The 14,316-nt window shown below is 61.6% G+C and overlaps 1 protein-coding gene across 9 annotated transcripts in view; it reads right to left on the bottom strand.

Annotated features, from left to right (window-relative positions):
* The window catches only part of LOC129472208 (multiple epidermal growth factor-like domains protein 6), a 120,013-nt gene that overhangs the window by 95,847 nt on the left and 9,850 nt on the right, over window positions 1–14,316 (bottom strand). For all 9 annotated transcript variants that reach the window (XM_055261606.2, XM_063631169.1, XM_063631172.1 and 6 more), the window contains exon 3: window positions 8,133–8,242. In XM_055261606.2, the coding sequence (XP_055117581.1) occupies window positions 8,133–8,242 (110 nt within the window). The remainder of the gene's footprint in view (window positions 1–8,132; window positions 8,243–14,316) is intronic.

Raw genomic sequence — 14,316 nt, 5'->3', positions numbered from 1 at the left:
CCGGATGACCCAGGAGGGGAGGGAGACCTGCAGGGCCCGCCGGCCTGATGGTCCAACAGCTGGATGTGGGGCCCCAAGCCCAGGCCTCACCCTGGCACCCCCGACTGTAGGTGCCAAGGCTGCAGGTGCACCACAGCCCAGATCCAGGGCACTGTCCAGCGGCCTGGACCCCCATTGATTCTGCCAACCCTACCTGTGTGCAAGGAGGAAGGGCACCACCCCCGTCCCAGGTTTCTGCAGCAACACAAGCTGTATATAGCACCCTTGACATAAGTAACTCCATCTTAGAGTCAGACTCTATTTCACATCTCAGAGGGCACTTTGCCAGGAAGGACAAGATGTCTTTTGCTTAATAAACAAATTTTTAAAACAAAGATTGCATGCAACACAAACAAGCACACTCTCCACTCTCAGGCCTCACCGAGGACTCCGTGGTCATAACACCAGCAGGCCTTCAGCTGCCGGAAAGGGCTGTCCTCGTGGAAAGAAGTCAGCATCTGCCCCAAAGTCTCTGCCACATCAGAGTCCCTTGCAAGGCCCACGGAGGCCGCCACGGCCAGACCAGGAGATGCTTTTTGTGTTTGTTTTGTCTTTTGTTTGTCTTTTCTCCTGTTAACCCTTTCTCCTATCTCTTTCTTTCCCAGTGTTCAATGTGACTTTGTTTGTTGTGAAATGTCTAATCTATAGCATTTATATATTGACTAAGTACACTATGATACGTAGTTTGCAATGTTGACAGGCGTGTGGAGTGGCGGGAGCCTGTGTGCCTGCGGCTCTGACTATGGAGTGAACTGGAAGCACGAAGGAGAACCGCCTCCTTGGGAACTCCATGGAGCTTACAGCCTCTGTGACAGAAATAGCATCAGTAAAGTCTGACATTGTGGAAAGACACAGCCATGCGTGGACCTGGCTATCTCTGAGCCTGCACTGCTCATGAGACAAACCATCGCAACACCTCCCTACAGACTCAAAGCCCGCGCAGGCCATGGATTTCCTGAGAATATGTTTGTCCTCCCTGGACAGCCCAGCATCCCCCAAGTAGCAAGGGGACAGGAGGGGCCAGGAGGGGACAGGAATGGCCAGGAGGGGGCAGGAGTGGCCAGGAGGGGGCAGGAGGGGGCAGGACAGCCTGGAGAGAAGCTCTGGGTAGTTGCACTGAGGCATCCTCCCTGGGCCATGGGTGCCTGGGCGTCTGCCCCAGAGTCGAGGGCCAGGCAGGCTGGGCACAGAGAGGGGCTCCAAGGTTCTGCAGCCCCAGCCTTCGCGGAGGCAGAGCCAGGTCCAAGCTCTCTAGACTCAGCTCTCGCTCCATCTGCAAATCCAGAATCGCATCCCTTCTCTCTGCACCTCCTGACCCCCCTGAACTGAGCCCTATCACCTCTCATGAGGGCCACCATGAAGCAGCCCTCACTCCCACCACTGCCCTGCACGGCAGGCCCAGCCCCTCCTTTGCACAGACTCTGCCCCTGCCCTCATGAGGGCCCCAGGCCTATCCCCCTGTGGTGGGGGGAATCCTGTCCCCCAAATATTCCTGCCTTCCTGTGACCTCTAAATGTGACCCTGCTTGGAAATGGGGTCTTTGCAGATGTGATGAATACCACGACTGAGATGAGGCCCTGCTGGATTAGGGTGGGCCCTAGGGCCTCTGGAAAAGGCCCCAGAGACACACAGAGGGGAGACGACCACGTAGAGATGGAGGCAGAGCGGGGAATGAGGTGTCTACAACCACGGAACACCACGGAAGCTGGAAGAGATAGGACGGACCCTCCGCCAGAGCCTCAGGAGCGGGCACAGCCTTGCTGACACCTTGATCTGAGGCTTCTCTCCTCCAGAACTGTGAGAGAGTAAATTCACGTTGGTTTCAGTGCTAGGCTCGTGGTCCCTTGCTGCGGCAGCCCTGGGAGCTCATACTTGTGCCCCCCACCCCACGCCCATCCTATTTGCTCCAGCCACAAGATCCTGCCTGCCTCAGGGCCCCGCACCTTCTGTTCCCTACTCTGTGACCTCTTCCCAGGCACGTGCAAGGCCCACCCCTCACATCAGCAGACCACCACCACCTGGACAGAGGAGCCTTCCTGGACCCCCATCCAAGCCAGCACCACCCGGCCCCTCTGCCCCTTCCTCCTGCCTCACTTTTCTCCATAGCATTTCTCACTGACGGCTTCATCCTTTCCTCAGTGTCTCCTGCAAGGACAGGAGCCCCAGGAGGTCAGGGCAGGTGCAGGTTTCTGCTCACTGCTACCCTCTGGGTCCAGAGCACCATGCCAGCCGCTGCCGGGCCTCCATGACCGTGTGTCAAGTGGATCGCCTGCATCGGCCCCGTTCAACACACTTTACGGCACTGTTTTATCTCTGTGACTTTGTGGCTTCTTTATTTTTCTTTTCTAAGATGGCCTCTAGATTCAAGGTGCAATTAGTTTGGGAAAGCCTGTATAGTCTGCCTCAGGAATCCACAGTGCACATTCGCATATTAAAGGCTCTGAAAATTCCTGCAAAAAAAAGAAATCTGCTGAACTCTGGTTTAGGAAGCGCTTACTGGACCACAGAATCCCTTCCCAGTGCCCATCACAGCCCCCGGAGCTGGTGCAGCTCCTAAGTGCACGCTGAGGCCCTGCCTCTCCATCCAGTGGCCTCCCGCTCCCCTGGACCAGGCCAGCACAGCCCATATGAGGAGTTGCGGGGTACGGGGGCTGCCGGCAGGGTATTCCTGGGCCTTGTTCCTCCACAGTTCCAGCTCAGGGTGTGCATGTGGAAGGACTGGCAAGTCAGCTGCTCCAGGCTGGCGCTCATCTGCTACTCTGCCCACTGGGGAGCCCGGCTTGGAGGAGGGGTGCCCAAGGTAAATGGTGCTGCCAGGACCAGGAAGACTCTGGCTGAAACATCGGCAGGGTCTGGGAAAAATCCGGCACTGGACCAGGATAAAAGTGGAATTCAGAGAATCCCTGAGCAGGAAGGACACCCCTCAGCAAGAGAAGTGGGCCCGAACCCCACTGCCCCCGGGCCACAGGCTCTGCAGGACGTCGTGGGCTCTGGAAGCCCCAGTCATGAGGCCCCGCCACCCCGCCTGGCACTAAGTAAGTGGCTCTCAGAGAAATCATAACATGATTAGCAGCTTCCGGCCAGTCTCACGGGCGTTAGCCTACTCCTCGCTCCTACACAAACACGGCGGGGCTCCCAGGCCCTGACATTGTCCTCCACGGCCGGGTGTCCAGGTCACACGAAGCAAGGAAATTTCACAATGGCTGGGGGCGGGGGGGACATCATCGGCTCAGGGGCCTCCCCTCTCCCTCCCCTGCCAGCAGGGGCTGGAGGGCGATGGAGAAATGAGGAAGGGGCAAAGGGTGAGAAAAGGGAGGGCAGAGACAGAGCCAAGCCCTGACTCACAGGGCCCTCTAAAGAGTGAGCATCTATCCTGCACAGGGGCCGTGTAAATACAGAGTGAGCGTCTGTCCTGCACAGGGGCCTCTAACGAGTGAGCGTCTGTCCCGCACAGGGGCCTCTAACGAGTGAGCATCTATCCTGCACAGGGGCCGTGTAAAGAGTGAGCATCTGTCCTGCACAGGGGCCGTGTAAAAACAGAGTGAGCGTCTGTCCTGCACAGGGGCCGTGTAAAAACAGAGTGAGCGTCTGTCCTGCACAGGGGCCGTGTAAAGAGTGAGCGTCTGTCCTGCACAGGGGCCGTGTAAAGAGTGAGCATCTATCCTGCACAGGGGCCGTGTAAAGAGTGAGCGTCTGTCCTGCACAGGGGCCTCTAAAGAGTGAGCGTCTGTCCTGCACAGGGCCCTCTATAAAGAGTGAGCGTCTGTCCTACACAGGGGCCGTGCACCCCACCACCATCCTCTGGCTCACAAGGACAGCGGTGCCCTGGGCTAGGGAGCAGGGAGGACCATGGCTGGGCGCGGCCCCAATGCCCACAGGCACACTGGCTGGGGAGACCATGAGCAGCCATGTGTGACTCTCAGCAGACCCCACAGAGGCAGAGCCTCCCAGGGGCTGAGGGTCTTCGGCACCTGCAGCGACCCTGAGACTCCCACCTAACACAAGCCCCCGACCCCACCAGCAGCTGTGCCCTGCCCTCTTCACATGAGCCGGCAGAGATGGGAAGCACATGACAGAGCTGGAACGTGGCGTCGGAAATGCTTGGCTCACCCAGGGTGGGAAGGCAGAGCCTCAGCTGAGCACAGGGAGGCGGGAAGAGACATCCCAGAACCACCGAGCAGGGGGTAAGGGCCTGGGCTCGGTCCTCAGAGACCCCTGCTCACAAGCCCCTGCACCCAAGCCCTTGGCCAAGGGATGCCGTGACCAAGGTGCCCGATCACCGTGTATGCCACTGTCACTGTCACTGCTAGTAACAGGAGTCACCATAGGCCAAGCAGGCTTCACCCAGGCCTCCTCCTCTAAGAACAAGAGCTGGCATTGCTTGAGCGCTTACTGTATACAGGCACCAAGCAAAGGCTCCATATGAAGTGACTCATTTAATCCCAGGTTTTCAGGTGGGCGTTGTCACACCCAAGTCCTGGAGCCTGAGGCCTGATGGGGGCGCGGACGAGGGGGCTGGTGGGGGCTGCTACCAAGGTCTCAGAGTTCACAACGGACCGGATGGGGGCGCCAGCAAGGGGGCTGGTGGGGGCTGCTACCAAGGCCTCAGAGTTCACAAGGGACCTGATGGGGCACCATCGAGGGGGCTGGTGGGGGCTGCTACCAAGGTCTCGTAGCTCACAAGAGACCTGGAGGGAACTGAGCCCAGGACTGAGCCATGTTTTCCACTCTTGGCTGCTTGGACGGGCATCGGCATCCAGCCCATCAGCGAACACTTGCTCCACATGCTGGCTCAGGTCAGGCCAGGCCAGGGTCCCCGAGGCCACCCATTCTGCCCTGCCAGGGCACTCCTGTGGGATGCAGAGAAGCCCCCAGCCCCGGCCAGCCCAACAACCTCACACTGTGGCCCCGGGAGAGCAGCCGGTCCAGAGGGAGGCTGGCACGGTGCCCCCAGGCCTGTGGGTCCCGGCATGCAGCCCACTGCCCTGAGAGGGGCAGCTTGAGGAAGGGCCTGCAGGCTTCCCTGCCTGGGCTGGAGGCCTCGTGGTGTGGGGAGGTCCAAAAGCCTTGGCCAGGCCCCCCGCTGACCCTGACTCACTGCTCCCTCTCTGACGTTCTGGGCTCCCGGGCAGCCCCCCAGACACTCCTGCAGTCCCCAGCACCACCCCCCAGGCCCCTGCTGGCCCTCATCTGCTCATCCTCACTTCTGCAGGCCTCGTCACACCCTGGCCAAATGAGAAGCTTCTGCTCACGGTCAGCGTCCCAGCCATGAGCTCCATGTGGGCAAGCACCTGCTGCCAGGGTCCCCTGAACCCCCAGGACTCGGCAGCAGCTGAGCCAAAACCCAGCAAACAATTGAGTGACCAAATGAATGAATGACTCCATGGCTAGCACAGGACGCACCAGGCAGCACCCCTCCCACCCTTGGGGCTCAGGCGTAGCCCGTGTGAACCCTGACTTCCACCCACCCACCACCCCCCTCACTCGCTGGGACCCAGCCGTGGGGGTGAACAGGGAGCGGCTGGAGAAGGAGATCACAGGGATTCCCGGGGCCATGAAAACAAGCAAAAGTAAAACACACAAACAAGCAAATTTTGTGCTAAAAATGAATGTTTAAAAACAATGAGAAAGCCAAAGCTCAAGTCCAGGATCTGTGTGGGGACTCCGCCGACATGACAACCAGGACCCCCACCCTCCCCTGCTCCCTGCCCCCAGCCTCAGCCCAGCCCAGGCTACCCCAGAGAGGGTCTCAGCCAAGATGTCCTCCACCCCACTCCGGCCAGCAGGGCCAGGCCAGGGCAGAGCCACCAAGTTCTTCTAAGGCCCCAGGGACCCACACGTGGATGGCGACCTAGTGCCTGGCCACAGCACAGGCAGACAGAGTTGGCAGGACGGGCCCGAAGCTCACCACAAGCCGGGCTGGTGATGGAGATGTGCAAACTCGCTAGGCCCTGCTGGGACCATCGAGACACTGAGGTCCCCACAGCGGGGAGAGGCTGAACAAGCCTCAGGGGACGGCCCAGCCGCTGCCCTCGAGCCTGACTCTGAGACGGTTACTGCTGAGGCAGGTGAACACAAGGCGTACACAAGGATAGCCAGGGCCCAGCTCGGGGCTCAGAGGGGACGGCATCGGGGGAACGCGGCCACGCACACCTCTACCTGCAGTTGCCTTCCCTGCCCGGGCTCTCCACCCCTGCCCCACCCAGGACCCCAGGCCCAGGGGCACCCCCACCCCCACCCCAGCCATTCATGCAGCTGTGCCTTCAAGTCCCCTCCTGGGAGCAAAAAGCCCGCTCTCCCCCAGTAAACCCTGGGGACTCGGGCTGGCAGCCCCACTTCCTCTCCCCGCCCCCCGCCCTGCTCCAAGCTGCCTGTTTCCCCCCATTATTAGAATCCCCTTTGGCAGGCCCCAGAACCCCTGACTCGGAGTGGAAACCTGGGAGAACCTTGGCTTTGATGTCTGCCCCCTCCCCACTAAAAAGACCCCTTCGTTCCTCCCAGACGACAGGAGCAGAGAAACGCACAGCTCAGGCGCCACCAGCAACAGTGAGGGCTGCGATCCCCTCCGAGGGGCGGCTGGCCAGCAACACCCTCCCTGCTGCCAGCAGTGGCCCCGTCGCCTCCTTCTTGCTTGTTACTCCCCTCCCTTCCTGGAGAGAATTACCCACTTCCTCTACTGGAAAAACATGGCCATCATCCCTTCTCTTCCCCTTTTCCCGCTGGAGCTCGAGCCAGGACGGGCGACTTCAGCCCCGGTTTGCAGCCCGCGTGCTTCCTGTGTGAGAAGAGCCCCTGCGGCTCCAGGCAACTACCTGCCATAAGGACCCCTAGAGCCGGGTTCTGTTCCTGTCACCGGAGCCCAGGGGAGCCCACTGCCCGTTAACCCTCAACGTGGGGAGTGCTGGCCGGACATGGGGGCTCACACCTGTAATCCCAGCACTTTGGACGGCCGAGGTGGAAGATCGCTTGAGCCTAGGAGCTCAAGACCAGCCTGGGCAACATGGTGAGACCCTGTCTCTACAAAAAATACAACAATTACTCCGGCATGGTGCTGCACACCTGCAGTCTCAGCTACTCAGGAGGCTGAGGTGTGAGGACTGCTCAAGCGCAGGATTTTGAGGCTGCAGTGAGCTATGGTGGTGCCACTGCACTCCAGCCTGGTTGACAGAGAGACCTTGCCTCTAAAAAATAAACATAAAAAGTAACAAAATAAAAATGTGGGGAGTGCGTGACTCCCAGCCACACTCCACGGTGCGGCCTGTCCCTCACTGGCAGGATGCCACCTTGATGTTTTAGGGGAGGCCAGCTTTATGGGACAGGGTCCCACGACCTCTGGACTGACCCCTCCCAGGGAGGGACACTGACCCCTTTGCCCAGGCTGTTTCACCAGCGGGGGCTTCTGTCCCCATGCCTGAAACCCTTCCCAAACATCTCTGTAGCTGTGAGCCCCATTGCTTTTACAAAGCAGAGGCTTGAGAGCCGCCCACTCAGCTCAGACCACCCAATTCCAGTCCTGGGCCCCCACCTCTGAGCCCCAGCACATCAGCACCTGCCCGGGTCAGGCTGTGTGCAGCACGGGCCTCTCAAATTGTGCTGGCTACATAACAGAGAGAGGAAGGAACGGCTCCCTCGCACCCACTGAAGTTGAGGCCCACCACCCGGCCCGGATTGGCCTTGGGAGAACATGGTATAGGGAAACAGGGCAGGGAGAGGGACTTGGGGAGCTGGGGGTGAGTGTGGTGTGGCAGGTGAACCCCGAACTAGGCTCAGGAGTACATGAACCACAGACGCCAATGCATGGCCCCAGGAAATCCTCAGACACCCCGCCAATGGCAGGCTCCCGTCCTCCGGCAGAGCCAGCAAAGTGGACTAACCCCACCCGGCCCCAGCTCTCTCTTTCCGCAGCTCTGCCAGCCTCGCTGACGTCGCTTTTGCAGCCTTTGGCAAGTGGCATTGCTGAGTGAGTGGCCCCTGAGTCTCTCATGTTGCTGGGGAAGGGCAATCCCCACCAGGCCCAGGGCAGATTCATAGCTCTGCTGAGTCCTCTGGGGTGGAGGCGGAGGGGAGGGCAGGGAGGCACAGGCGGCACTCACCCGAGAGGCAGCCCTCCTCGCCGGGCTGCTGCGTCCACCCTCGGCAGCACCTGAGCACAGTCCGGGCCTCTGTGGTATACACCTGCCTGTAGCCCATGTAGTAGACGGTTCTAGAAAGAAAGAGAGAAGCGAAGTGCTTACCATCGCGGGACTGGCTGTATTTGGCTCTCACTGCACCCCTGGGGAGACTGACTCTGCGTCAGCCGGGTTCCCAGCGGCACAGGCTGCAGCACCAAGGTTCCCGGGTGGGGTGGCTGATGCCAATGCCCAGCCAGGCTCTTCTGAATGAGGGGGCAGCATAGAGGCAGCAGGGGCCGTGCTGGAGCCAGCGACAGTGGCCTCGTGCTGCATGCAACCCAGGAACACACTACCCCACTGCCTCTGCCCGGCCGTCTCCCTCCTGACGGTGGTCCTGGCTCCAGGCTGGTGTTGGGACGCACAACTCACTGCTCACTCGGCTCTCAGTGCCAGGCAGGTCTGTGAACGTCTCGGGGAGTTGTAAGTGCCCAGCCCTGGAGCCAGAATGATTTCTGGGATGAGCCAAGTGGGCCCATGGTGCCCAGGACCGGGTGGGCTGTGCCAGGCAAGGGAGGTGCCAGTTCAGACTCCACATTCTGAGTCCATCAGTGAAGCAGACGGCCCCAGTAGGAGCCCCACACACAGGTGCCATGGCCACTGCCCCCTACACCTAGGAGGACAAAGCTGAGCTGGGGAGACAGAGGGGACCTGGAGGAAGCAGTTATGGGGAGTAGCAGGAGGACCTGTGTGGGCCCAGGTCAGAGAGGAGGCGCCATGGCGGGCAGGCAGGGAGGGCTTCCCGGAGACAGTGTGGCCAGGACAGCCTTGGTCCACAGGCTGGCTCCTGCTCGGATGGGACGGGCTGGGGCTGTCACTAAGGCTGAGCAGAAAACGGTAGAGCCCCCCAGGAGACGGCAGTGTCCTCCTGGGAATGGGCAGCCCGATCTGGCTAGCCTGAGAAGGTGCCCACAGCCAGAGAGACTCCAGCTACCCAGAGGACATGCCGTCCTCCTCCCCAAGTCCAGAGGCTGCCCCAGGCCACCAGCACCGTGCAGCCCACAAAGCCCGGCCACCTCAGGGCACCCTGCGCCATCCCCTGCCCAGCCCCCATCTCCACCCCAGGGCACCCTGCACCATCCCCTGCCCAGCCCCCGTCTCCACCCCAGGACACCCTGCGCCATCCCCTGCCCAGCCCCTGTCTCCACCGCAGGGCACCCTGCGCCATCCCCTGCCCAGCCCCCGTCTCCACCCTGCTCCTGCAGGCATCACCAGCCCCCACGCATGGGAAGTCTTGGCAGAACATTTGGCAAGGGGCCTGCCTCTCCCACTCTGGGACTTGCCCTGAGTGAGACAGCTACAAACCTAGAGCAGAGGGAGGGTGGGAGGTGGGGCACCCCAGCCCACACAGCCCCAGCATGCCACCCACCATCACACCCCCAGCCCGGGGCTCCTAAGTCTCAGTTCCTTCTTCCCTGGGCCTCTTCCAACTCGAGCTGCCCCCCACAGGCCGCCAACCACCCTCTCCATGCCCCCTAAAGTGAAAGACCCTTGGAGAGGGCTGGTCGGCCTGCGGACCCTGCAGCCCCTATGAGGACCGACCCCTCATTGCCCTGCAGCCACCACCAGCTCACACAGGCCCCACTGCCACCAGGGAGCTGGTTCACGCACGGCTGGGGTCATCAGGGGAACGAGGCCTTGACCACATGGGTGCCTACTCCTCTGCCTTCTGGAAGGTTCTCTGCCTCTCGAGGAAGCTCCTTTCCTGCTTCCTCAGAGCATGGGTCACATCAGCCCCAGGATCTGCCCACCAACCCTGCTGTCCTTCCTCGGGGAGCCGCCCCGACGCCTGGGTCCTCACCCCTCCGCTGCCCAAACAGCCTCCACCCTCACTCTAGCAAGGACCAGCAAGACAGATGGCCACCTGTGCCACCTGCCCACTCTGACGCCCTGACTCCCGCTGCTTGTTCTGCAGTGACTGATGTCCCCACAAACTCAGGTCCGCCCAGTTGTGACCTTACTTCTTGGAAATAGGGTCTTTGCTTCACCTGCAATTAAGTTAACATGAGGTCATTCACAGTGGATGGGGGGCCCTAATCCAGTGACTGGTGCCCTTATAAGACGGAAATTTGGACGCAAGCACAGGGGATGGCTGTGTGAACAGGAAGGCAGAGACAGAAATGGTGGCCACAAGCCAAGGCACTCCCAGACAGCTGGCAGCAGAAGCTGGGGCTGTGACAGACGCCCCCTCAGGGCCCCTGCAGGGGCCCAGCCTGCCCACACCTTGATCTTGGACTTCCGGCCTCTGGAGCTGGGAGAGAATAAAGCCCTGCTGTTTTGAAGCCACCTGGTTTGTCGGGGCTCACTGCAGCTGTGGCAGGAAACTCTGGCACTGCTCACCACGTGGTACCTGCCCAGGGGTCCCAAGGCTCTGAGGCCTTTGTGTTTGCAAGGACAACTGCTCACGTGGATGTGCGCAGCGGGAGAATGGAGAGAGAGGCAGAGAGGGACAGAGGCAAGACAGAGAGACACAGAAAGAGAAATCCAAGGAGTAGAAGATGCACCCACCCCTGGCCTGCCCTGCAGCCTGCAGACCCCACAGCCAGCCACCCTCCCCCATCTCTGCCGCTGTCTGCAGGGGCGGTGACCAGGCGCTCAGCCAACAGCCTGGGATCAAGGGCCCTTGAGCCTCTGGGAGCGGCCAGGGCAGCCGGGCTGCCGTCTCTGGGTAACAAAACACCCCCAGCTTGCCAGGGCTGCTGCATGGGAAGCCGGAGGTGGGCCCTGGGGACCCTGACCCAACAAACAAGCGGGGCCAGTGGCCGGCGGGCGGGCCGCTTCCCGGAAGCATGTACTCATGCACGAGCACTGCAAAGAGACGCTCTGGGAGCGCCTTGCAAACGCCGTCTTGGCAGGACATGAAACCACTTGCCTGGACAGAAACCGACCACCACGGTGAACAATATTTGGCAGAGCTGAGAGTGTTTGGGCCTGTGCATGGTAAATATTTATCCCCTCTCTCAGGCTGCAGTGGTGCCGGGCTACGTGCTACTTCCCTGGGCCACTGACCACCCCCTCCATCCCCCGGAAAGGGAATGACCCTTGCAGCCCTGGCAGCCCCTGTGAAGACCAGCCCTTCATTCCCCTGCAGCCAGCACCAGCTCACACAGGCTCCAACGATGGGGAGCTGGTTCACGCAGGGCGGGAGTCGTCGTGGTAATGAGGCCGCCCCCGGGTGCCCACTCCTCTGCCTTCTGCAGCCACCAGCTCACAGTGGAGGCCACGGCTCAGGGAGTGTGGGCCTGGGGGGAGGGACCTGAGCGGCAGCTCCACCATCAGAGCCCCTCCCCCACCGCTTCCTTCTCAGGGACCTTGCTCCTCAGAGGGCAGGAGCCCCTTTATTCAAAGGGCCCCCCGGCCGGGTTTGTCAGGGAAGTACCCACTGAGGGGGCTGCGGGCAAGACCCCTGAACACCCAGGCGCCCTGTCAGCTGTACTCACAGCCTCACCTACTCTGGGCCGGGCCGGGCCGGAGCACCCATCACCCTGCGGCCCTGCCTGAGGCAGGCAGCAGGCTCCACAGCCCAGAAGCCAGACGAGGGGCTGACGCCTGCTGCCCTTCTGACCGCAGCCACCACAACACCACAACACAGCCACTGCGGGGCCAGCCCGGGGAGGGGGCTCATCTAATCCTCACTGCTGCTGTGAGCCAGGTGGGGAAACTGAGGCTTCAGCAGGTTCCCACCCTACTGGGGCTCATCCAGCCTGCTGGCCTCCCCGCCCAGAGCTCAGGAGAGGAGATGCCTCCTTGTCTGTCCAGGGCAGGAGGGTGACCCTACACCAGGCAAGCCAGGGTGCCCTCGGGCTGTGGGGTGCGCAGCTGCTGCCTCTCGCCCTCGGCTCTCAGCCACCCTGCACCCTGCCCCAACCAACTGGAGAATTACCAGTGGAGAAGAATCACTACAGAAAGAGAAGGCCAGAAGCCAAGCCCTTGGGGACACGGTCCTGACAATGAGGCCCCAACCACCTGGCACGGGCACACCGCAGGCAAAGCTGGACATTCAGAGCCACATGTGGCGCCCTTTAGGCCGGGGCAGGGTGCCTGCCACCAAGCCCAGCTGTGGCCTCACAGCCTGAGTCACCAGTCACCCAGCCATGTGACGGTGGAGGGCTTGGCGGCAGTCTCGGCCCGGCTGGTGAGGTGGCAGATGGAGGTGTGTAGAGGCTGAGGGGCACGTGTGGTGCCCTGCCAGCCAGCACTCATGCTTGCTCCTCACTCCAGGGCCTGAGGAAGCCCAGGCCAGCCCCTGACCCCTGCCCTGCTGGGGCTGTTCTGCACGTGGGCACCCTGTTTCTGAGTCTCATTCTGTGCCAGGCAGCCCGGAAAGGGTTAGGCTCTGATAGGCACGACCTCAGGCCCAGGAGATACTGTCAGCCCAGTTCACAGGTGAGAAAAAGGAGGCTGAGGTCGCCAGGCTGGTAGGGGTGGAGCCAGAGATGAAACCAAAAGCCTCCCATGGCACCAGCTCACCCTTGAGTCACCCCTCAGTGCCACAGTGCTCTGGGGTCCCGCCTCAGCTGCGCCGGCCTGGGCTGCAGCGCCAAGAGCCTGCCCGGCCCTCGCCCCTCTGCGCCCTCCTAAAGGCAGCCCGGGCCACCTTCCCTGCATCTCCCCAGAACCCAGGGGCCTCAAATGCTCAGTGCCCCGGCTGAATGGTGGCCAAGCCAATGAGTGGCCCTGCCCTTGCTGAGCCCAGCCACACATACCCAGGCATCTGCTGTGTGGCAAAGCTGTCCCCGTGGGCACAGGAGGAGTGGCCCGTGCCCACCTCTGTGATGCCACCCAAAGCCCAGCTGGGACGCTGGGGTCCCCACCAGTTCCACAGTGAGTTGGGAACCAGGTCGTAAGCACTGGGGGCTCGAGGGCAAACGGGCAGGGGCTCGGGGTTAGGGACGGGGACTCCTGATGCCAGAGAAGAAGAAGCAACGCTCTGAAGAAGGACAGGCGGGAGCCGGAGGGCGGGGGACAGGGCTGGCTCCTGGGAGGGATGAAGGGAGCAGGCCCCAGGCCGGCGCTCCAGGCACCACCCAAAGTTTCACCTCGTGGAGTGACATCTGGACCTGGCATCTGAGGAGACTCCCCCGAGGCTGCACAGCTGGATTCAGCCCCCAGCAGCTTGGGAGGGGACACAAATTGGGAACGTGGGATTTGGGAGCACCCTGTGCCCATGAACAGCCCCAGGAGCATCCCAAAGGGACAAGGGCCCGGGCTGCATGTCACCACCTCACTTGGGACTGGTTCCAGTACAGTACACAGGACGCCCATCCCCCCGGCACCAGGGTGGTAAGAGGCCTCTGGTTCCCCCAGGAGTGGGGGCCAGGTGAGAACAGCCCAGAGTCCTCGGAGGTGGACCTCGGCTCCTCCCCCATGACAAGCCAGGGACCTTGAGGCAGAATGGCCACCTTTCGGGAGGGAGGGTTGGTGAAGAGGCCCAGACACCCTGCACTGGGTAATGCCAGGGGGGGATCCCCTGCCAGTGCCACCCTACCAGGCAGGGGGACTTTGTCCATGGCTGCCCCCAGTGCCCTGCCAGGAGGCTGAGGACCCTGGCACATCAGCAATGCTGCTCCCACCCTGCCTTCAGGCCAGCCTGGAGACCACAATGGAGAAATCATGCCCCCATGACAGGGGGACTTCCTCAGCCCGGCCACCAGCACTCTCTCCAGCCCTGGGCTCAGATGGCTTCTGGCTGCTTCTAGAAACGGAGCTCTTCCACCACGAGCTATTGGCAGGAGACCTGGCTGATGCAACCAAATTTCTGCAGGTAAATCCACCTGCACCCATGCACCAATGACATCCACAGGGCCGGCCCGCATCCACGCACGAATGACATCCACAGGGCCGGCCTGCATCCATGCATGGGTGACGGTCAGGATTGACTGTAAGCTGCTATTTTGGGGAAAACAGAGATTTCTTCTTCTTTCTGCTCAGGGTCCCTGAACCTCAGCCCTCCTGGCACTAGGCCGGGTCATCTGTTTGGGGGGTCGTCCTGTGTGCTGCAGATGCTGAGCAGCATCCCTGGCCCCCTCAGCCTGCCCAGCTCACCTGTCACCAAACCTGACTCCACATCTCCACTGTCCTGGGGTAGGAAGACAGAACTGCCCCTGAG

This window comes from Symphalangus syndactylus, chromosome 22, assembly GCF_028878055.3.
Source record: "Symphalangus syndactylus isolate Jambi chromosome 22, NHGRI_mSymSyn1-v2.1_pri, whole genome shotgun sequence".
NCBI classification, from domain to species: domain Eukaryota; kingdom Metazoa; phylum Chordata; class Mammalia; order Primates; family Hylobatidae; genus Symphalangus; species Symphalangus syndactylus.
Note: the sequence above shows the minus strand (reverse complement) of the source record. Positions and strands in the feature narration are given on the sequence as shown.